Source organism: Balaenoptera ricei, chromosome 16 (genome assembly GCF_028023285.1).
Source record: "Balaenoptera ricei isolate mBalRic1 chromosome 16, mBalRic1.hap2, whole genome shotgun sequence".
Lineage (NCBI taxonomy): Eukaryota > Metazoa > Chordata > Mammalia > Artiodactyla > Balaenopteridae > Balaenoptera > Balaenoptera ricei.
In genome coordinates this window covers 25,426,574-25,448,956 of record NC_082654.1, presented here as the reverse complement: position 1 = coordinate 25,448,956, position 22,383 = coordinate 25,426,574, and the positions used below count along the sequence as shown (strand labels likewise).

At 51.4% G+C, this 22,383-nt stretch overlaps 1 protein-coding gene across 3 annotated transcripts in view; it reads right to left on the bottom strand.

The window, feature by feature from the left end:
* COL17A1 (collagen type XVII alpha 1 chain) overlaps window positions 1-22,383 on the bottom strand; it is a 50,916-nt gene that overhangs the window by 19,078 nt on the left and 9,455 nt on the right. Inside the window, exons 3-25 of one of the 3 annotated variants that reach the window (XM_059899862.1) lie at window positions 22,322-22,366; window positions 21,193-21,297; window positions 20,084-20,218; window positions 18,072-18,119; window positions 17,107-17,142; window positions 15,991-16,038; window positions 14,474-14,617; window positions 13,087-13,245; window positions 12,403-12,474; window positions 10,996-11,067; window positions 10,101-10,169; window positions 8,858-9,019; window positions 8,403-8,483; window positions 7,217-7,261; window positions 5,980-6,186; window positions 5,175-5,396; window positions 4,790-4,819; window positions 4,385-4,411; window positions 2,993-3,019; window positions 2,828-2,890; window positions 1,984-2,088; window positions 1,149-1,211; window positions 453-488 (exon numbers count right to left, since the gene is read on the bottom strand). In XM_059899862.1, coding sequence (XP_059755845.1) covers window positions 453-488; window positions 1,149-1,211; window positions 1,984-2,088; window positions 2,828-2,890; window positions 2,993-3,019; window positions 4,385-4,411; window positions 4,790-4,819; window positions 5,175-5,396; window positions 5,980-6,186; window positions 7,217-7,261; window positions 8,403-8,483; window positions 8,858-9,019; window positions 10,101-10,169; window positions 10,996-11,067; window positions 12,403-12,474; window positions 13,087-13,245; window positions 14,474-14,617; window positions 15,991-16,038; window positions 17,107-17,142; window positions 18,072-18,119; window positions 20,084-20,218; window positions 21,193-21,297; window positions 22,322-22,366 — 2,001 coding nt within the window. The remainder of the gene's footprint in view (window positions 1-452; window positions 489-1,148; window positions 1,212-1,983; window positions 2,089-2,827; window positions 2,891-2,992; window positions 3,020-4,384; window positions 4,412-4,789; window positions 4,820-5,174; window positions 5,397-5,979; window positions 6,187-7,216; window positions 7,262-8,402; window positions 8,484-8,857; window positions 9,020-10,100; window positions 10,170-10,995; window positions 11,068-12,402; window positions 12,475-13,086; window positions 13,246-14,473; window positions 14,618-15,990; window positions 16,039-17,106; window positions 17,143-18,071; window positions 18,120-20,083; window positions 20,219-21,192; window positions 21,298-22,321; window positions 22,367-22,383) is intronic. The other 2 variants (XM_059899863.1, XM_059899864.1) reach the window with 2 other exon arrangements.

Here is a 22,383-nt window from a genome sequence, read left to right as displayed (position 1 = left end):
CCCATGTCCCTGCTACATCGTCCTGGTCCAGGTTCCTTGTCCCTGCGATTACCAGGCCCGGGGATGAGGACCCCTCACGGGACCCTGGCAGAGACGCTGGCCTGCATCACAGAGTGGGCTGCAGCTCAAGACTCCCAGGACAGCAGGACAAGCTCTGGCCCACAGGGGATCAGGTGAGGCGGGCGCTTTGCTCAGATCAAGGCAGGCTGGGAGCTGCCTGCTGCTGAAGCTGCTGGAGGGCCTCGTGCCCCAAGTCAGGTCAGAACAGATCTCATGGGACCCATCGGTACCAGCCTCAGCCGCAGGGGACACACGTGCAGATGTGAGTTTTGTGTCTCTTAGAGGCTCTCTTTATAATTGCTTCTTTTGCTTTAAAAATGTTTGTTTCTCCATTTAACATCCCTCTCTTTGCCCCAGAAATAGCGTCTATTTATGAGAAGAAGGCTACTGACCTGGGGGACCCTGTGGGCCAGGAAAACCGCTAGAACCTGAGGAGGACAACACGACAACGATGATCAGATGGGTCGGGTACAGGCCAGGGACACTGACCCCATGGTGAGTGGCAGGTGGAAGGGGTGGGGCACGCACCCCCAGGTGAGGGCTGCGTGTGCGCACCAGGACCCCAGAGCCAGTGGGTTCAGGAGTGATCCCAGTGCAAAGTCCTCCTTAGGGAGGAAGCTGTAGCTGCTGGGATCAAGTGACCCTTTGCTCCTTCCCAGTCAAACATTTGAGCTGGGGTAGGGGCAGGGGCAGGGAGGAGAGTGGACCAGATGGGCATCGCACTGTGAGAAGGCCCCATTCGCCTGGCTTGTCCAGACATATTGCTCTCAAATGTTTGCATCTGGGCCCTAGCCAGCAAAGAAATTGTCTGACTTCTGATTTCCAGATCCATCCCCCCACTTAGGGGCCACATAACAGGGCCATCAAAGAGAGATGGAAACGTGACTCCCAAATCCACCACAGAGCCAAAAATACAGCCCCAATCCTGATACCCAGGGACTTCTTTGTCGGGGGGACCCTCTGTGGGCCCGTCGACCCCGCACAGGCCTGGGACCGTGGGTTAGGACCATCTGGGATCCCAGCGTCTGGACCTCTGAGATCCATCCTGGATGTGGCAAACTTGGGTACCGTCTGGGTACCTGACTTACCTTTGGGACCCACAGAACCTGGGACACCAGGTGGGCCTTGAATGCCCGGTTGACCAGCATCCCCTGGGGAGAAATAAGCACTTTGAGAGGGTACCCCCAGTTTGGTTGCCCACCCAGCCCGGTGGTGTCATTTGCAGGGTGGAGGGAACACTTCCCACTCTGCCGGTGGTCTCTGATCCACTGGGGCCACCATGAGGCCAAGAATCAGCAAAACAGTTCAGTTTCTACCTCCAGAGTCTTTATATTCCATGAAGTCTGGCACTCAGTAGGTGCTCAATAAATATTTGTTGCCTGGTTGAGCAATATTTTTAAGAGAGAGTGAAGCTAAAAATAAAGCTTCTTGCTCACCATCTTTTGGCCCTGAGAGGATTTCTGGTGTCTGTGCTTCATTTCCCCTGATGAAAGCAGGCTCATGGTTAAGTATCTAATGCAACATCTTCCCAGCTCCCTCCAGGGCTGGGCTTGTGTCTGAAACTTTCCCTGCCTCCTTCCAGCCAAGAGAGGCTTCAGGGCAGGCACCCGACTCTGCCTTCCGTCAGGCCCTGCCCTGAGCTCTCCACCTCAGCCCTGACTCGTCCCCACCCCCTCTCGGGAAGATCATTTCTCCCTGTGACCACGTTCTGTGGACTCAGACTGCAGGGGTCTTAGCCCCAGGCTTGAACGCACAGCCCAGCCCACGCCCCCTCATTAGACCACAGTCTCCGCAGGGCCCAGCACAGCCCCTGGCTCAAGGCAGGTGCTCAGCTAATGCTAGTAAAAGACAGAGGGAGGGAGAATGATGTAAGAAGGAAGTGTGGACGCAGCTAACCCTCCTGGTGAAGGAGTCACCTCTTACCTCTGTCTCCTTTCTCTCCAAACCCAGGAGGCCCTGGTTCACCGCGAGGTCCCATGGGGCCTTCTCGCCCTCTCTGGCCCATGGGTCCCTCCATGCCAGGCTCTCCTAAAGACAGGAATGTCCATCTCAGGGCCGCGAAGGACGCCACAGGCAGCACCTCGCTGGCGGGACACCTGCCTGGAGTGTCCACACCCAACTGCCTACCTCTCTCTCTCCCCTGTAGCCCAGACTCAAAGCAGAAGCCAGAGAGTTTGAAAATGCAAGTGGATCATGTCCCATTTCTGCCCCAACCTGCAAGTGGCTTCTCTACTCACTGGGAGTAAAAGCTGAACCCTCACAAGGCCTCCAGGGCCCCTCCCTCTCTACTCTCTGCCTCTTAGTGGGCTCCAGCACCCGCCCCCATTCCTCCTGCTCCTCCGCAAGCTCCTGGACCCATGGGCACACGCTTGCCCCGGGGCGTGTAGCTGCTCCCTCTGCCTAGAAGGTTCCCCCAGATCTCCTCAGGCCTGGCTCTCTCCCGCCTTCACATCTTTGCTCAAATGGCACCTTCTCAGCAAGGCCTTCCCTGCCGGCCCTATTTTCAATTACCCCTCAGCCCTCCCAAGGCTCCACTGGGCTCTGTGTTCCCATTTCATGAGCCATTCCTCCCTCTATGTACTTCACTTGTTTATCATGTCTGTTGTTTATCTCCACCCAAAAGTAGGCAGGGGTTTTGTTTTGTTCACCACATCTCCCCAGCACCTAAAACAGGGTCTGGCACACAGCAGGCACTTAACGAACATTTACGGAATGAATGAATGAATGAGGGAATGAGGGAATAAGTGAACAGAAAAGCGGTTCTTACCCACGCTGCCTTTTTGTCCCTTTGGTCCCTCTGGACCTTGGTGGCCCAAGGGCCCAGGGATACCTGTGGACACACAAGAATAGCTCAGCCCTGCCTTCCTCCCAAACCCCAGGAGCAAGGACCGGGCAGTCTGCAACCCCAGCAGAGTCATCAGAGGCTACGCACCTGGAGTCCCAGGGAACCCTCGATCTCCTGTGGGGACAGAGAGAAAAAAGTCAGCCAGAGAACTCAGGCCCATCACCTAAAGGAGCCACCCGTGGAATTCAGGTAGGATCGCCAAATTTAGCAAGTAAAAATATGGTACTCTCAGTTAAGTTTGAATTGCAGATAAACATTGAATAAACTTTTAGTTACAGTGACAAGAGATTTAGTGTTTATATGTAATTCACATTTGACTGGGCATCCTATATTACGGTCAGGAGGGGTGTGGGACCTGCAAGCTGGAGCCTTGAGGAAGGGGGTGCTGAGGTGGTGACCCAGTGTGTGCGTGTCGGGGCAGGGAATCCTGAAGTTGAGGGCCACCAAGTGGAGGAACCCCAATTCCTGCACCGGGATCTCCTGGGAAGGAGAGAGGGGCGACCCTGTCATCCCCAATAGTGATTCTCAGAATGGTCTGTGCACCCCTGGCCTCAGAACCACCTGGGCTGATCCAGGCCACAGGCTCACGGCCCCACTCACACCTGCTCATCAGAGGCCCTGGCAGTAGGGCCCAGAATCTTCCAGCAATTCCCACATACCCCGAATCTTGAGAATCCCACTCAGCTAGATCGAGGGGCACTTCTGTGGTCACTGGGATTGGAAAGCTCTTCCTCCCACCCCTAGGCCTGTCCCAGTGATTGTCAGACCACTTTTCTGAGGACATATATCAGTTTCCTACAGCAACACTGTGCCACCCAAGTTAGCAGGTGACTGTCCCCCAGCTAACCAACACTGAGGGGCACCTTTTCCTGTGACTATGTCCTGTCTCCCTGCCAGACGCCCCACTTCCCCTGGAGGCAGGTGGTGGTGCTCCTACTGAATTCCCCCCCCCCCCCCGCCCAGGAGCTCCATTCCTGACTGGTGGCTTTTATTCCCAGCCTCCCTGGGCTAAAACCCCTGAGAGCAGGCTGCTCACCTGGACCGGTGATTCCTGACCTGGTTCATCAGAATTAACCTGGGGGGAGGGGGTCCGTCCCCAGAGCATCTGATTCCTGGCAGGGCCCAGGAATCTGTATTTCTCGAAATCTCCCCGGGGGTTGTGCAGTAGCAGGCCCTCAGGCTGCCTTTTGCAACTGGGGGAGATGCAGGCCCTGGGCGCAGGCCTCCTCAGGGTCCCTGGCGTGGGAATCCCTGAGAAGGGGCCAGCGACAGTGCTGCCCCAGAGATGTGGCCTTGCTCTGTCATCAAGCCCCCAGGCCCCAAAAGCCCAAGGGTGTGAAGGCTGCTCTGCAATTCACGGTCCTACCACAAGGGGAGATGGCCAGGGGGGTGGGAGGTGCATTTTCTGACACTTGCTGATTGCTTCAAACTGTCAACCCTCACTAATATTTAAGGTAAAGTTTTCCAGGTTTTGTTTACCTTTAGCGCCTTGACTTCCCATGTCACCTAAAATCAGAAAGACATGAAAACTGTGAGATGGGGTGAGAACCCAAGGGCCATTCTCTCCGAGTATCTTAAGGCCCGTTGACAGCATGTAAATGGCATTTCAAGGTGAGATGGCGTGTGGTGTAGCTTCCTCGCGGCCTCCGTCTGCGTCTCTTGGGCACTTCACTCGGCCTCTCTTAGATGATGCCTTAGTTCCCTTCTCATTCTAAGATATTCTGACTATAGAACCAATTCTCAACCCTCCCAACAGATTCTGTAAGATCTTTCCACTGCTCATCCTTCAATTTGGAAAAAAGAGAAGTTTTCCAGTCCTCCCAGAAAACCCAGCTCCAAGTGCAGGAAATGAGAGCAGGGAAAGGGCTCCATCCACTGTGATACCTTTAGGGCCAGGGCTTCCTCGGAGATTTCCTACAAGAGACAGCAAAGCCTGAGTTAGCTGCACATCTTCTGTGTCACACACACAAACACACACGCGCACACACATTTGAAGGGAATCACCGTGGTAGAGTAGGAAGAAACAGAGGCTAGGACTAGCAATCTGATTCTAAAGTATGCAGGTTGTGTGATCTTGATCATGGGCAATTCTCCCCAGGTCTGAGTTTTACTAGCTGTAAAACAGGATAGCAATACGGGTCCTCCCCCCCTCCCAGGGCTGTCCAGAGGGCTGAATGAGGGGAGCTTGAGAGTGCCCTAAATGGGTACCACTCCACACACAGGAGCCGGGACTGGGAGCCACTGGCCCTTTGCCTTGCGATGTGCTCACCGTTTTCCTGTTCTGCCATCAGCTTGCCCCTCATGAATTGCCAGAGGTCTTCTTGACTGTAGCCATCAAGCCCAGATTTCCCGACACCTTCCCCCAGCCTCGGTGCAACACCCGGCACAGAGTCCTGGCTGCTCCTCTCCATCTTCTCGTTGTAAAGCAGCACGCTGCTCCTGACCTTCTCCAGCTCGTCCACACGTGCTTTCAGGTTCCTCACCTCCTCGGCTGAAATGGACACATGGAGGCAGTGTCAGCACAGGGGCCCCCGAGCCAGTGCCTTCCAAGCTTCCAGGGGAGCCTGAAAAGGGGGCTCTGGAGTCCGTGGCGGCTTCTTCATGCCATGGGGACATTTTGTTGGAATATTTTGGGGGAGACAGTCTGTCGTGGCTACCAGCAGGATAAGCTACTCGAATTCGAAACCGAGCGTTGAAGACACCTGGCCATCATCTGAGACGGTCACAGAGCTGGCCCTCTCTCTCCCAGGGAGCTGGTGTGAGAGCCAACAGAACGTGGAAAGTAAAGAGGCTATGAAAGGTCTGGCCTGATTATTAAGGGCAGCCAGATGCTTAGAGCAGGATGCCACGGGGTTGGGGCCTGGGGCCAGGACCGAGGAGCTGCCTTAGAGTCCCAGCTCAGCCACGGAGCAGCCCTGGGACCTTGGCCAGATGCCTCCTGGAGGCCCAGTTTTCTCATCTGCAGTAACATGGGGTCTGCACCCATGATCTCGGGACCCTTGGCCCCTGACACTCGGGACACTCGCCGATTCTTGCCCTTCGGAAGAGGCAGCGGGGCTGCCGTCACCACATACCCAGAGCGATGAGGCCAAAGAGCAGCCCGAGGAGCAGCAGCCAGGTGAGGAGCAGCCCCAGCAGCCACTTCCACCAGCTGCAGCAGGAGCCGCAGGGGCACCAGGCTGGCGCCACCCCCCACGAGCCCTTGCCGCCTCCACCGGAGACCCCGCTGCCAGCGCCCCTGCCGCTGCCGCCCCCACGGTGGCGGTTGTAGCCGTAGAAGTCTGTGGAAGAGAGGGCAAGGGTAAGGTGAATGCAGGCAGCTCTTGCCCTCTTCCCTCCAAATTCTCAAACTTTTGGTGCCTTCCTGTGGGCCTGAGTGAATGTGAGTGGGGCTTTCAGGTTCCTGTGTGGCTCCTGGAAAAAACACAGGGCTGTGGCTGGCGAAGAGCGGCGGTCTGACGATCCTGGCCTTGAGCTGTGTGACCCAGAGAAAGTCACTTAACCTCTCTGTTTCACTTTTTATAAAATAGAGTTCAAAGCTGACCTTTCTTCATGAGATGGATGTTGAATGAAATGAGATAAGGCATGTAGAGTAATTAGCAGAGGATGTAGCAGATACGACCAGGCTTAAAATTCTTGGTTATGAATGTGGATCTGCTACAACCTCCTGCATTTTATTATGCACAAAGCTGAATAATTCCCATCTTCATGTCTCAGTTCATGCGGCTCTTTCTTTGTAATCCCCACAGTGCCTAGAACTACACTCGGCTCGTAAGGGGTGGTCAGGAAGCTTTTTATTTTTATTTATTAATTTTTATTTTCAGTGACAGTGTTTTTAGTTTTTAGTATCTAAAATGGGCTGATACCCCTTGATCGGCTTCTCTCACAAGATTATGGGAGCAAGTGAGGAAAGTGTAAAGGACTGCAGAAGTGTGTGGTCTTAGGGTCACCTTGCAGCCCGTGTGGGCGGGGGGAGGGGAGTGGTTTGTAAGACACAACAGTAGCCCTGCTGTGCTGCTCCTGCCATGTTGGCAGACTCTGCAGCTAAGGGCAGACCATGGGCACCCAGCAGGGGCAGTGTGGCCCGTGAGCACATCTCCTGAGCTAAGCTCCTTCTGCAGCCCTGCTCCAGCCCCCAGCCCGCCCCTCTCCCGCCCTCCACCCCGCTCCCATTGAAGGCTTTTGGGGAAGATCTGTAGAGTTGGGTGGCTCATGCATGCCCTGGCTCCAGGCTAGGGGGCCGTTATCTATTCCATTCACCATAACCAGCCCTTTCCGCTCCAGTCACTGCAGGACCCAGGTCTTACTCACCTGCGGAGGCGGCCTTGCCCTTTGCGGACACGGTCTTCACATCTCCTGAAATACAAGCACCGAGAACACATGTTTTGACTGAGCCTTTCAACTGCAGGAGCCCACAGTCCAGTGCAGCCTGTGCGTGGACTTGGGACAGGGCTTGATGTAGATGTGCCCCCAGGGACCTTGTGGAACAGCCACAGGCAGGTGCAGGAACATCCATTACCTAAGTCCTCACAGATCTCATATTTGCAATAATCACCTTGTTGAAGACATGGCTTGGCAAACAAGTCACAGTGGGAAAAAGCACAGCGTCATAACCTTCTTGTGACCTTCAACCTCTAAAGCCCGAGACATTTTTTGGAGGACCGTGTTAGGAATGACCATGGCATTCAAATAATAAATGTCCCTGTGAGAAATGACTCTTGATTTCTTGGTTACAAGACTGCACACAGGTTCCTAACCTGGGGTGGAGGGAACAGAAAGGCAAAGATGGGCTTGGAGGAGGGCTGATCATGAGTCCTGGATGCTATTTGACCATTGAGTTTGTGGGCATGTGTGGAATTTTCTGGGAAAACTGTTTATAGCTTTCACCAGATTCTGAAAAGGATCTTTTGGCTCCAAACCCCACCTCTACCCCTAAAATGTAAGGAACTGCTAACTTAGAAGACTTGGCTTCCGACCTTGAGAGGATTGTAACTGATGTCATTTGCATTTTTAAAAAGATGTTCTGTGACTTAACTTTTCTCTTCCTTTACTGACCTCCTTAAAATCAGTGATTTGGAGAGATTCATAGGAACCAGAGCAGTGAAGAAATGTGGTTATCCAAGACAGAATCCAGGTATTTGGGAAGAAAAAAAATAAAGCTAGCAAGTGCTTTGAAAAGCCTTTTTCTATTAGTTCTGAAAATTATGGAGGACAAGTAAGGTGAGAAAACAATACCACTGTGGACTTTAGATGTACCATGAGAAGACTTTGCTTCTATAATTAGCCACATGAATCAACAGGGGAGCTTGTTAAAATGCAGCCTCCGACACAGCAGGTCTGGGCTAGGGCCCAGGACTCTGCATTTCTAACACGCTCCCAGGTCTCACAGATGCTGCTGGTCCAGGACCACACTCAGAGTACTGAGGTCTTGGGAGACAAATCAATGGCAGATGGACTGGCCGAAGTCAACGTGGACAGCAATCAGATTTGCTCTTACCATTAGCTTCTGACATTAGGTAGGTGTCAGTGGTGTATGCAGCTTGCTTTTCCTTTTTTAGGGTGTCCTCTGAAAAAGAAGCTGTGCACACAACCCATGATGATCCCGGATATTCTCTCCCCGCTCCCGCCACCCCACATCCTTTCCCACTTGTGGAGGTAGAAGTTAGCCTGGTAGGAAGAGGGCCTGCTTTCCCAGGGTTAATCCCCCCGGTCTGGGCCTGTGGTTAGGAGACTTATTATTGCCCAAAGACCCTCTGGGAGCTCTTTGCTGGAACTTCCCTGACTTGTCTGCATTCAAGGCAGACCCTGGGACACCCTATTTGGCAGACATTTTCCATTTGAATGGGATGACTGTGGTTTCATCATTCAAATGTCTCAAACCATCTTGCTAGGACATTTGTCTACGCTGTTTGTCTTTCTTCCAAAACCCAAGTCTCGTGGGCTCCCACGTACTTGCAGTGACACTGGCGGGGGAGGCAGTGAAGACCTTCCCGCTGTCCTTGGTCATGATCAGCAGCTCCATCTCCTTCTTGGCAGGTGTGTTGTCTTTCTCCAGGATCAGGAATTTACAGTCCTTGTGCAAGAGGTCATCGTTCTGGACACTTGTGGTGCTGGCTGGAGAGGAAAGAAGTGGGTGAGGGGGACGGTAAATGTGGAGGGAGAGGAAGAGGGAAGAAATGACCAGAAGGAAAAGAGGAAGAGAAGGAGGGTGGAGGAAAAGAAAGGGTTAGTGGGTGTGTCGGAGGGTCTCCTGCTCTTGCTCGCCGCAGTTACTAAGAAGCATCTTGGGGACCAGAGACACCCTCCCCTGCCTAGCTGGGCCTGGCCATCAGGAGGTCGGGTCAATGTCAGAAGTGCTGGGGGCTGGCCTGAGGGACTGCCCCCCACCTGAACATTACAGGGTCTTCAGTGAATGGTCAAAAAGTTGCTGTGTCAGGCAGGCCTTTCTTTAATTAACTGGGTGAGTTCATTTCCAACTGCAGGTCTCAAGTGTTTGCAGCCTGGGGGCACTTTTCCTGACCACTCCGTCCAGCATACACACATGCCTGTCTCTACCACCTCATTATGTCGGTCCTTCAATTATGTGTCATTTCCTGTAATTATCTTGTATACTTTTTCCACTTGCTTGTTATCTGCCTCCTCCACTGGAACTGTCAGCCTGGTGAGGGCAGGAATCTAGCCTCCTTCTCTATGTGTGTAATCCGGGAACTCAGAACACGGTCTCACACAAAGCAGGTGCTCAGTAAACAGTTTTTGAATGAATGAATTGTTGAATGGAGGGAAACGCACCAGGATCAGAGCAACGGAAGAGATGGACACATGACTCGTGGCAGCCTAAGTTGATAGATTCCATGGGAACTAGGGAGGGTGCAGCAGCTTCTGGGGGGCGCCCTGGCCCTTGTGATGGGTAACCAGTAACCAGGCCAGGGGCTTCCAACAAGGGTGGGGGCTGGGGTGTGAGTGCCTGACCCTGGGCAGGTGTGGAGCTTCCTGGCCCCCTGGGACAGGAAGGCCAAGGTAAGGTAAGGGGCATACCCACCTGCCCACTCCTGGAAACAACCAAGAGGCCCTTGGGGTGAGTCCCATTTACAGACCTCAGACCACCAATAGGTTATGTCCCCTCCTGCCATGTGTCACTCAGGAACAACTCTTCCTGTGTGCCAGCCTTCCCCCAGCAGCTGGGGACAGCACTCACCCGTGGAGGTGGACACCCCAGTGCTCACAACGGCAGGGCTCTGGGGCATGTTTTTCTTCACACCATACGCTGCAAGAGAGGAACCTATGAATGAGCAGAGCCAGCATAGAAGGGCAGCTCCACGCTGGGTGGAAGCAGTCTGACCCACCCTGGCAGACAGGCATCCTCCCCAGGTGAGAGGAAGATATTGGGTTGGCCAAAAAGTTCGTTCGGGTATTCGGTAGCATCCCAGATGAACTTTTGGCCAACCTGATAATAATGAACAGAATAATAATGAATAATGGAATCAACTCTCTCTCGCCTTGGGGGCAACAGTGAGTTTAGGTGAAAACTTCTGTGATATAATCCCCATCCTTGGAGGACCATTCCAAAGTCCACCTCCCCCGTGAAGTCCTCCCAGACCTTCCCACATCTCCTTCCCTTCTGAATTCCTTCAGCTAACACCTGCTCTGCGCAGCTTGATTCATGCTAACAGGATCCCCCAGATGTTTCATGTGTATTAGACTTTCTACTCCAACTTAACAGTAAGCAAGTTGAGTGCAAAGGCTGAGGCTCGCACCTTTTCTGTCCACCACCCCCCCACCCAGGTGCACTATAAAGTCAGCCAGATGATTGATTTGCAGTGACAGTGGGCTGTCAAGGACAGCAGTGAGACATGGGGATATATAGGAGACACCCCCAGCACAGGCTCCCACTCATGTCTGAGCCAGCACATGATTGAGGTTGGCATCTCTGGGTCGAGGTGTGGAGGGTTGTTTCTTTGGTGGGAAAGGTCAATTGATTTTTAGGGACATTTTGGCCCCTCTAATTCCAATTGGAATTAGGGCTATTGTGAGTTATAGCTGCAAAGAGGCGTTATTTCCCAGTCCCTAGGCTCCAAACCCCAGTTACGGACCTGTGGAGGTGGTGGCCATGCCATGGGACAGGGCGGGTGAACTGGGGGCCAGATTGTTCTGCATGCCAAACACTGTGAGAGGAATTGAGGACAGGTGAGTGCAGGTACATAGATGAGGCCCCCCAGGTTAAGGCAGCCAGCCCCAGGAGCCCCCCAAACCACTTTCACAAGTAATGCCTTTGCATATGACAGAGATCCCAGACATTCTCAGTTCCCACACTCTCACTGACACGGCAATTTTTTAATACCCCACCTCCCTACCCCAGGCAAAAGTTACTAAGCTCCATTTATTGAGCAGTTAGGGCCACAAAACTTAATAGCGGTAGTTCGCATAGGGTCTGTTGTTGTATGCCTCAGAATTTTAAAATATCCCAGGGGTTCCCTTCCCTGCAGGACCCTTGGGTACCTTGGTGCACAGTGTGGGAACTGTGGATACAGAAACAATGGAGGCTAAGAAGCACTGACTAAGCAGGACCCTAGTTTTCCTCCTTTCTTTTCTTGGCTCAAACACACAAAACTCCCCTCATCCCCATTATGATTTCAAAGGCTGGTTATTTGTTTTTAACAATGTGCAGAAGCTCATTCCTCCCCAGGTAACAGCTTCTCTTATTCCATCCTGTCTAGAGTTTGGGGCACAAGATCATGGATCCAACACCAGCCTGCCCTCCTCAGTCAGGACTTTGCAAAGTATTGATTGAATAGCAAAGGCAGGAGGAACAAAGCATGAACCTGGTGTCTTCTGGGCTTGTGGGACTCTAGTCAATTGGAGGTGTTAAAATCAGAAGCCAAGAATACCAGCCAAGGAAATAAGGAAGGCCCACATCACCGTATTCATTAGTCATGATATCACAGAGAGGAGGCAGATTGCTTTAACAAAAGATGTGGGCGGATAACTTATTTACATATAGGCTATTACGATGTATGTGGAACTAGAGTGAATACATACTTCCTTAAAATGATCATATGTTTGCCTTGGACGTTAAGCAGTAACATTATTGAGCCCCCAAGGAACTGCGATATTTATAAAAAGATGTGAAGTTAAGCTCTTTCTGAATTAACAATGCTTTCCACCTGAAAATGTCCTGAGCTCTGCCTCACTTGGCCCCTTTATTTCCATCTCTCCACCTCTCCCATTAAGTAAGGGGACCAGAGCAGAATAAGCATGTAAGTGTGGTCTCCGGCGCCCTCCCCCTTAGCCCTTTCCCTCTCGGGGACTGAGCCGTGTCTCCTATGGAGGGCAGGCTCTGTGCCTTCTGACGCAGCTCCTTGGCTGCTGATTCCACGTTGCCATGGGCGTGGAGGAATTCCTCGAACTCTTGGTCAGGAAGAACATCCTCCCTACAAACCACTCCATTTTCCTCACTAGGCAAGAGCATCCCTATTTTTTTCAAGCTGGCAAGCACTGACCTGAGGAGCTGGTGCTGGTTCCAGGCTGCAGAGTTGGGGAGCAGGAGGCCATGTTATTTGGAACTCCAAAGACTGCGGGGGAAGAGGAAGGCTGGTGAGAGGACGTCCACACAGAACAGGGGCAAAGAAGCACCGGAAGAAATGCCAGCATTGCACTGTGTTACATTTCTGTTTTTAGGAAAAACCTGGGCTCTTGCTTTGCAGCACGGAACCAACCATTAGCCTGTGGTGTGCCTTGGGTCATAACAGCCAATGGGCGGTCACAGGTTGGTGGGGTTTGAGTGGACATCAATTCCAGCCAAGACCCTCTTGTTAGTGACCATTTTACAGAGAAGGCACTTTAAGCCCAGAGAAGTTAAATGACCTCTTAAGGTCACACAGTTAATCCACATGGAGTGAAACTAGGTTCCTAACATTTGTTTTCATGTTCTTTCCCATTACATTTTTTTTTTTTTTTTTTGATACACTGTACCATGTAGTCCTTTCCATAGGGGACCCACCGGAGGAAATGCCACAGAAGTTGAATTGAATTGAAGTTCCAGTGGAAAAATCTTGGGATGCTTGGCCACAGAAAGCCCCTCTAGGAAGCCTTGGGGATGGCAAATGCTGGAGGGGTCATTCAGCTCCATCGTAAGGTGTGGAGGGTTTAGGACTGGGAGGGCATGAGCACTGCAAGCCACGTACCTGATCCTGCAGAATAGGCGTTGGTGTTGAGGAGGGATGAGCTCTGGGCTGTGACGTTGTTGTGATAGGTGCCCATGGAGGACCCTGCCGGCAGTGTGGAGGACCACATGTGGGAGGGAAGGTTGGCGTCCAGGATGGTTGTGTCATAGGTGCCGGACACTGGAAACAGACATGCCCGACCACACCCCAATGAGAGACAGACCCCCTCTGTACTGGGGGAACCAGTGGGCTTGGTTTGCCAGGACTTTCCTGGTTTTAGCCCTGAAGATCCCATGCCCTGGCAACCCCCTCAGTCTGGGGTGAACTGGGGCAGTTGGTCATCTCACTTCTGTTTGAAATCTCAGAGCTGGTGAAAACCTGATCTCTTGGGTTGGAAATTCTTGTTGGCTCTTGGTGAAATCTGAGGTAGGTAAATTTTGCTCTGCGGTCCACCCATTTCTCCTGCTAAGCCCCCTTCGCCACCTCCCGGTGCATTGTCCCCACCAACGGTCTCTCTCTCCCTCTGTTGCTGACTCCACCTTCAAAGATGCCGTGGACCCGTGACTCCCTTACAGTAGAATTCCAGGCAGACAGCAGCACAGGTAGGGAAGCCCTCGGTCCCAAGGCCACGCTGCACGGGTGGCAGCCTTCTCTGGTTGAACCCTCCTTAAACATTCCCATGTGCCAACCAGACCCAAGGGGCACTCTGTCCCCAAGAGGGGCTATGGGTGCTTCTTCAAGTCTGAAGTCAATTCTGCCTATTTCTTATCTGAGAGGGAGTTAGCCACTCAGGTCACAAAGTACCCTGAGGTTTTGGTTTTATGTTGAAAAACACAAGATCACTATCTCAAGATGGTTTTTCTTCAGTAGTGAACGAGAGGAAAGCTTCACCTCATAGCAGAACTGGCTTCTTTCCTCATCTCCCCCCAGAGACCTTGCCCTTGGTAGGCACGTGATATATGAATGCTGAACTACACTCATCCTGCTTGACTTCCCCCAGAGGCCCTCACATACATGAGGGCAATGGCCGTGTCTATCTTGCTCATTTCCTTTCCTCAGTGCCCGGTGCTTGGCATATAATAAATGTTCATTGGATGAATGAGTGAATGATAGAAAACACTACAACTTTCCCCAATAGTCTTCATTCAGGGAACCTGGCCAACATATTCCCAGGACACGTCAAGAATCTCCTGGGAGAGAGTCTCTAGGATCTAGAGCCGGACTACAGCCAGCACATAGAATGGTTGACCAGACGGGGGTGAGAAGGGTGCAGCCCACATTTTCACGCTGCAGGAAGAGCAATGCTCAGGGTTTTGTGAAGTCTCTGCCACAGCCTGAAAGGCCTGCCCGGACACATCTGCCGCCTTGTTCCCTTCCTTCCACAGCAGCTCGGGGCTGTGGGGCTTACCTGACTGGGAGCTCGCTGTCACCACTTTGGTCTCCACGGTGCCTTTCTTGGGGATGGGGAGTGTGTTAGAGGAATTCCGGGTGGGGCTCACGCTTGCTGATCGGCTTCCCTTGAGCAAACGCTTGACGTCATCCAATTCCGTCCCTGTAAAGGAATCCTCCACTTTTTCATCAGGCCCAGGATTCCTTCCTGAGTCCAACTGCAGTGGGAGGAACATTCGCGGCACTCTGAATACTAGGGAGGACGAAGCATCCACTTCACCCGCCGGGACATTTTTGGTTAGCCTTATAATTTTTGCCTTTTGTCAATTCATAGCACTGATTAACCTGGCATTTTGTAATATTAGTGGCCGCATAAATACAGTGCCTCTACAAGGAGGTCAAAGTTCTCAGTACATATTTCCTAATTAGACCTCATCAGACACCACAGGGAAGATTCCGTGGCTGGAAGACACTGTCATCCTGGAACATTTACGCCCAGGACAGCTGGAGCACCAGACCCCTTGAAACAAATGCTTCAACAGCGGTCTCATCCCAGGTACAGGATGCCTCAGGCGTTGGGCCCCTGACCTTGTATGCTCTGTCGTGTCAAAAGGAATTTGTGGCCCATAAGTCTTAAATATTACACTGCTTTCCTGTGGGTTAATTTCAAGACCCTCTGGCTGATATAATCTGTAGCGAGGTGATTCAGCAGAGTGAGCACCCCGTGCCTCCTGAGGTGGCAAACAGAGAGAAGGGAGGCGTCGTGCCAGGGCAACGCACAGGACATCTTCAGACAACATGGCTGGAGGACTGCCCAGGCAGCCCCTCTCCCGAGAGCTCCATCCTTTGTGCTCAGCACCCCGAGCCTGGAAGGACTCAGGTGAGACAGCGTCAGGCCTGGAGTCAAGCCCAGGCCCTGAGCTCTTTGGGCAAGTCCCAGTCTCTGAATGCTGAGCCACTCGACCCAGATCTTTCTCCTCCTAGTCTTCGTACTTGGCTCTTGCCCATTTGGGCTCATTTCAAAATGGCAAACAACAGGAGTCCAACACAGTCAACAGACAGAGACTGGGAAATCCTTGACATTCGAGATCAAGTTCAAACTCTCACACTCTACTTCTGAGCCTTCTCTAAGCTTCACCAGCCCCACTGCATCCCCTCCTGCTCCTTTTCCTTCAGCTGCACCGAACCTTCCTCCCGTGTCTCTGCCCTCTCATCTCGCTGAGTCTACCTGACCCACCCTTCAGTCTCCCTTCAAGTGACTGACTAACCCGGGAAGACTGCTCTGGCCCCCACTCCCTCAGCTCCCTGAGCTGTCACGGTAGGTTTATTGTTTCCCCTTAGGCTGTGAACTGTGAAGCATCAGGGACCATGACTGACTCAGCTCCTCACCCCCTGCACCCAGCCCGGAGTTCCCGTCACAGAAGGCCTTAGACCTGTCACTTATGATGGAGTGACTGCACACACACACGCGCACGTGCGCACACACACAGCAGTAGCCCTGGATTCCTTGATCCTTCCCAAGACCTGAGCACTTACATCGGGTAGACGGTGATGCACTCTGCAGTCGAACTCGGATCTCGCTCTCTGTACAGGGGAGAGATGGAGAAGCTGTGAATGAAGGAGCTTGGCTCACAGTGCCTGACACTGAGCTCTGAGCGGCAGATTATCTTTGGGCTGCTCTGCAATCTGTGTCCTGGGAACAGAAAAGCTAGGTGTGTCCAGAAAGAGTGCTTAGAAAGAGGTGTCTTCTCCCCACCCCCCAGCCTGCCCACAGCTAACCTCCCAGGCGCCTGGAGCAGAAACGCCAGGCTGAGCCCCGAGACTCCATCACAATCGGCAATGACCAGCCCCTTTCACAGGGCCCACTCCGCATTGCCAGAACCAAGCCGCTCTCCTGCCTCCAGGGTTTCTCAAGCAATAGCAAGACAATTCTAAAGCCTGTAGTGTTTCCTTAGCCATTCTGGCCTCTTTAGGGCAGAAAGTGGGTGATTTAACATTATTAGCTTCAGGTGGAGTATGGGCATCTATCGGACTATCAGCCTAAAGTTGTAGGTGGTCGGTATGTGCCTAACTTTCCAGTTACCGATACAACCAGGCCCCTGGGAAGTTTAGACTGGTCATTGAGAACTCCCAGGGCCTGTGAAGAATTCTGCCTTCAATACAGCCCTCACACGCTCCTTGCCACCCTCATCGGATATATCAAGGGCAGCTTTCTCCAGGACACATTCCCTCCTAGGGCCTTATCTACAGGCAGTTGTGGAGAGTGCAAAACTCTCATGGAGCCCTTTGTCCCCTGGAACAATGAGAAAGAAGGGCTTGTGCTCATTTTTGCTGCATAAAGGCAATTACAGCACATCTTGTTAAAGTCACCCAGGAGACTAGGTGCGAAACCAGATGTGACGCCAGCACCTTCAGACAATCCACAGCAACGCAAACCACTCCATGTACTTGCTAGGTCGCTGTCAAAATCTACACTTCCCACCCTCTTGGAGCCAGCGGAAGGTGCCCAGATGCTGCAGGCTCCTTGAGGGTAGAAGCCATGGCTTATTCATTCTTTACACCTCACATTTCCTGGCTCACAGCTGGACACACGTTAGCAGCTCAGAAAATACTGGTTGAATGAACTGAACTGAATCCAGCAATAGAGCTCACCTCGTGTTTGGCTCCGTCCTCTGGTTGAAGAAGACGCTGAGAAACAAAAGAAAGTAATATTAGGCATATATAAGAGGTGGCATGCTGAATATCTGTGACGTGGAGGAAGACCTATCTGGGTGGGAGGAGGAAGTTGTTTTCATAGTGCATTTATATCCAGATAGAAGCCTTAATGTATGGTGGGTGCTTAATAAACGACGCCCACATAGCCAAAGGGCAGAGAAAGTTTTGTAAGCCTCAGTGCATTTAGGGTGTTCAGTTGGCAAATGAATGTGAAGTTGGCTCACACTTAGTGTTAACTAAGGAAATTGTTTGGGAGCATGATCCATTTGGACTGGCTGACCACACTGATCAAATGTATCAAAAGACTGCCAGGTCTTTCCCTTTCCAGGTCTTTTGTTAGAGGCTGCCTTCGTTTTCCCACTGTATGCAAATAAATAAATGAAATTATAATCACTGTAAAATCAATGATCATATCATAAATTCATATGCACAGTGAGAACCCAAGAATGTGGACTAAAGATTTAAGGTCATGTGAAGATACAGCCTAGGGTTTCATTTGGTTAAAATGTGTCCCTTTGAGACTGCTTTGGAGGAGGTGCTGGGATTTTGACATTTGCGCATTCTAAGCCCTGCTTCCCCGTGCAGGGAGGTCTCTGTGGGTCCTGTGGAAGGAAAAATCCTATGACTGTTGCCTGGCCTGAGGGCTTATCTGTCCAAGCCTGAGCCTTGTATGAATAACTTGCCATTTCACAAGCAAAGACTTATGACAGCAAACTAGTGTGGCTGACAGTCCCCTTGAGATGCTTGAGATGCTTGAGGATAAAGAGCAGGGAAAAGAGGTCAGCAGAGGTCAAACTCCTCTAGAAGAATCCACTTAGCTCATCATGTTAACTCATGATGTTCCCCTCCATCCCCGCCAGGCATGTTTGACCATTTCTTCAGAAAAGAAGGATAGGACATACCGAATTCCTTCCGCGGGTATTCAGGGGAAGAGTTGCCGCTGGAGCTCCCTGGAGAGAGGACGAAACACTTAGTACAAATGGCCCCTTAAGCCCAAACAGCTTCCGAGAGAGTGGGTCCTTTCTGAACCTCTGCAGCCTGGATGTTCAGCGCCAGATTTAAACATGATTCGCCCCGTGGATGTGCTTGTGGCACTTCCTTCTGGTCACTGATCTACTTTGGTGGGAGGCAAGGTTTGAGCAAAGGAGAGCAGGAAGTTTTCGTTTCCTTTTTGTTTTCACGTCCTCGACTGCATTTGCCCTATGCAGTGCTGACGCCAGGGACCCGGCTCTGATCAAATGAACGTGCTGTCAGCACCAGGGGTTCTCTGACTCCATGCAGCTCGTTCCAGATGTGGGCCTTGTTAAATGAAGAGACAAGCCCACGTGCCGGCAGAGCAGCAGGAAGCACTGTGGTGACCCCATCCACCTGGCCTAGATTTGGGGCTCTCCCTACCCCTGGCAGCCGTGGGTCAAAATCATTTACTGGGTTACCCATCCTTAATCTTGCTTCTCCATCATTGGTACCCATATCCATTCACTCTTAGACCCATTTGCCGCCTGGCTTGTCTATTTTCCACTAAAACTGCTTCTGCAGATCACCAGGAACTCCAGTAACCTTAGGAGCAGGACCCAGATGTCTTCCTCTCGCCTTCTCCTTCTTGATCATGAGCTTCCTCTCTCTCTCTCTCTCTGTGACTTCAATGGCATCGCCATTGACTCCTCCTCCTTTCTGTGATTGGGCTCTTCTTTCTCCATCTTCCCCCAACTTTATCTTTCTATGCTCCCTTCTGCTTTTAAACTCTTTCCTTGGCCAACTCCTTCAGTTTTCCAACCTTTACTAACAACTCTTTGTGAATAACCCCAAACTGGATGTCCTGCCTTGACTTCTTCCCTTAGTTCAAGTCCTATGTGTCCCACTGCCTGCTTGGTACCCCCACCAGAAAGCTGTGCCAGCAGCTCTACTTTAGGACAAAATAACTGAACTCATCCACTGGGAGGCCTCCACCTGGCTTCCCTGCTTCAGTCGTTGGCACCACAATGAACCCAACCACCTGTGTCTGAAATCTCAGTGGAATCACTGACTCTTTTTTCTCCCTTCCCCCCAAAATTGAATAATTGACAAACCTATCAATTCCAGCTCTGCAACACCTTTCACTCCAGGTCCTCCTGTCCGCTCCCATTGCTACCACCGCAGTCCCGGCCAAGGTTCCCCTCCCCGGGCTACTGATCACCTCCTAACTTGTCACCGTGTTCAGCCTCTTCCCGCCCTATTCGTCCTGAGCATGGCAACCAGAGTTCCAGTCCGGGACCACAGATATAATGGACGCTTTTGCTCAGAAATCTCTGTGGCTCCTCATTGTGTGCAGAATAAAGCCCAAACATCTTGGCCTAGCACCGAATCGGAGTCTTTCCCTCTCTCTTCACACAAGTACCACTGCTGCTTGCTACCTGAGCCCTGGGCTCCTGTCTTCGCCGTGCTGCTGCTCGGGTAAAAGCTCTCCATCGGGTAAAAGTCTTACACATCATGAAGGCCCAGCTCACATGCCACCTCCCACATAGCATCTCCCCTGAAGACCCATCTGGAAATGATAATCCCCTTCTACTTTACATTATAGTTTTTTTTATCTGTCATCTTAACTTGTCTATTAGATTCTAGGCCCTTTGAAGACAAGATCCAGGTCTGATTCATTTAAGCATCCATCAAGGCATTCTGCACGGCATTAAACGCCTGGTAGATAACTGATAAAATACCAGTTGAAAAAGTGACTAAATGGATAAATGAATAAATGAGGGGTGGATAAATCAACAAAATCCCCAGCTAACCTGAGTCCATAAAAGAACCGAAACAAGAGTGGAAAGAAAGGTGGGAAGGCCCAGGTGAAGACAGGTGGCCGAGGCTTCAGTCTTCAAAGGATGAGAGAAGTTACTGAGGGAAGAGAGTAGTTCTCTCTCAAAGTCTGTGGGACCGGTACCTTCGTATGTTCCATGGCGGGTGACGTGAGTTTTTCTCTCAAAGGTCGAGCCTGGTGAGTTGGGCAGAGTGGAGGCCAACTCACCAGAGGCCCTCCTGTAACTGGAGGTAGAGGCGTTGCCTCGTGTGCTCCCACCTACAAGAGGGGAAAAAGCACAGACCCTCAGAGCACTACACAGATTGACATACGGTTACACTAAGTGCACGCAGACTGCTCCTAATAAAGGAGGGCCCTATGGAGGGGCTAGAGGACTTCAGGAGAGCACGTCGAAAGGATCCACCTCAGCATTCCCGCGGCTGCTCAGAAATGGGAGATGGAATTATTGCTACTGGAAGGTAGGGAGGTCCTTTATGTCTGTGGCCAAAGTGCACGGAAATGGAGAAGCGGGATGTTTCTTGGGGACCTGGCCTGCAATCGTAGCGCACTGCTGGGTAGACCAGAATACAGCCCCACGTGGAAGTATTCCTCGAGAGGTAAGGGCAGGTGCTGCACTTGGTCAGCCCAGCTGTTTGCCTGTCTTGGGTCTTTTCTTTAGTGTCATTCCAAGATTTTAAAAATGGCTTCAGAGGTAGTGTGTGTGTGTGTGTGTGTGTGTTTTCCCTGCTTTGTTTTGTTTCAGTTTGAAAGCTACCATGAAAGAATGTTTCTTTGGGAACAACTGGGCCTGTGTTGGATGCTTGCCCAGTGGAAACGCACAAAGTATGGGTTCACACGTCACCAGATTTCCTTAGCACAGTAACTCAATCATTAAGTTTCTTTTGTTGTTGTTAATTCAAATTGTAAACCCTCAGACATGCACACCCTTTTCTAAAAGAGATGGCTTAAAGAGAGTAATTCAGTGGGAAAGGAGTCAACTCCCCAGGAAGCCTTCTTAATTAATTATTGTTATTTATACTGGGGGACAGAATGATAACTGATTTCATTTTAAGCAGGCTTCAAATGTGGATAATTCAAAAGTCTCACCTTTGGGGGGATGTGTGTCCTTTACACAGCTCTTTGGGGTATTTGGAATGGGTGACAAACAGTGGTAATGGTCTCCCTCCGTGCAGGACTCCCTCTCTCCCTGTCCATCTGCCCTTCCCCCAGCCCTCGCACCAGCAGGCACTTACTTGAGTTTATGTAGCCGCTGCTGCCATGCATCAGGCTCTGTTTCTCCTGCCGGCTCCCTCCACCAAGAGAGCCTGTTTTAGCGTAGCCGTTGCTGGTGCCCCCTTCTGCGGAAAGGAGGAGCAGGTGACAATTTACAAGTGGAGTCAGGACAGAGGGTTTCCTCGTTCCCTGCCCCTCGGAAGCCTTCCCTGGCTTCTCACCCACGAGGCTCTTGGTTTGGGGCCCCTTTCCCACCTGCACTGCACGATACATGCTGCCATGCTCTCGGTTTGTTTGTTTTTGATACAAATGTCAAGAGCAAATATTCTACCCAATTTACAAAGAAAGTTCCCTGGGTGGAGCATAGCAGGTTGCTGATTAGGAAAATTTAAATATTTGAAAAGTCAGCAAGTGATGAAGACGCCTTGAGGCCAAGGCCTGGGTTGGGCTTGCTTTTTTGGAATGCCTGGTCGGTACCCTGGACATGGCAGCCACTGGAAGTGTTGGAGGGATGAGTGAGAGCTCTGGGTTGCTGGTGTTTCACCTGGCATCCCATCATGCTCCAACCTCGTGTGTGGATGGAAGGATCTCCCCACTCCCCACACTGAGCCAGGCTTCCCGAGAGGTACAGGGCTAGTTTGAGGGCTCAGATCTCCATTATAGAATCCACTAACCCTAACAACCTTCCGAGAAAAAAGTGGATTCACACAGAAGCCTGGCTGTGGTTCCCTCCTCCCACCCCAGGTCCAGGCTGGATAAGATTTCTGAAATTTTAGTGTCTAGATCAGGCAAACGTATAGAGACAGAAAGTAGATTTGTGGTTTTCAGGGGCTGGGGAGAAGGGAATGGGAATGGGAGTGACTGCTAATGGCCGTGGAGGTTTTTTCTGAGTGATGGAAATGTTCTAAAATTAGATTGTTGCAAAGGGGCTGCATGACTCTGTACATAAACTAACAACCATTGAATTATACACTTTGAACTGGTGGATTTTGTGGGATATAAGGTAATTTCAATACAGCTGTTTAAAAACAAAGATTTCAGATATATTGGACTTGCTCAATGGGAGAGTGAGTACCCATCGAAAAGGTTACATGTGGAGCCCTTCACACAGGCCTTACTGAGAAGAAAGCTCTCAAGATGGTCACTTACTTGGTGGTAAGGACGTAAGTCTTGTAGTTATCATTTCCGTGATAACTAGAAAAAGACAAAGA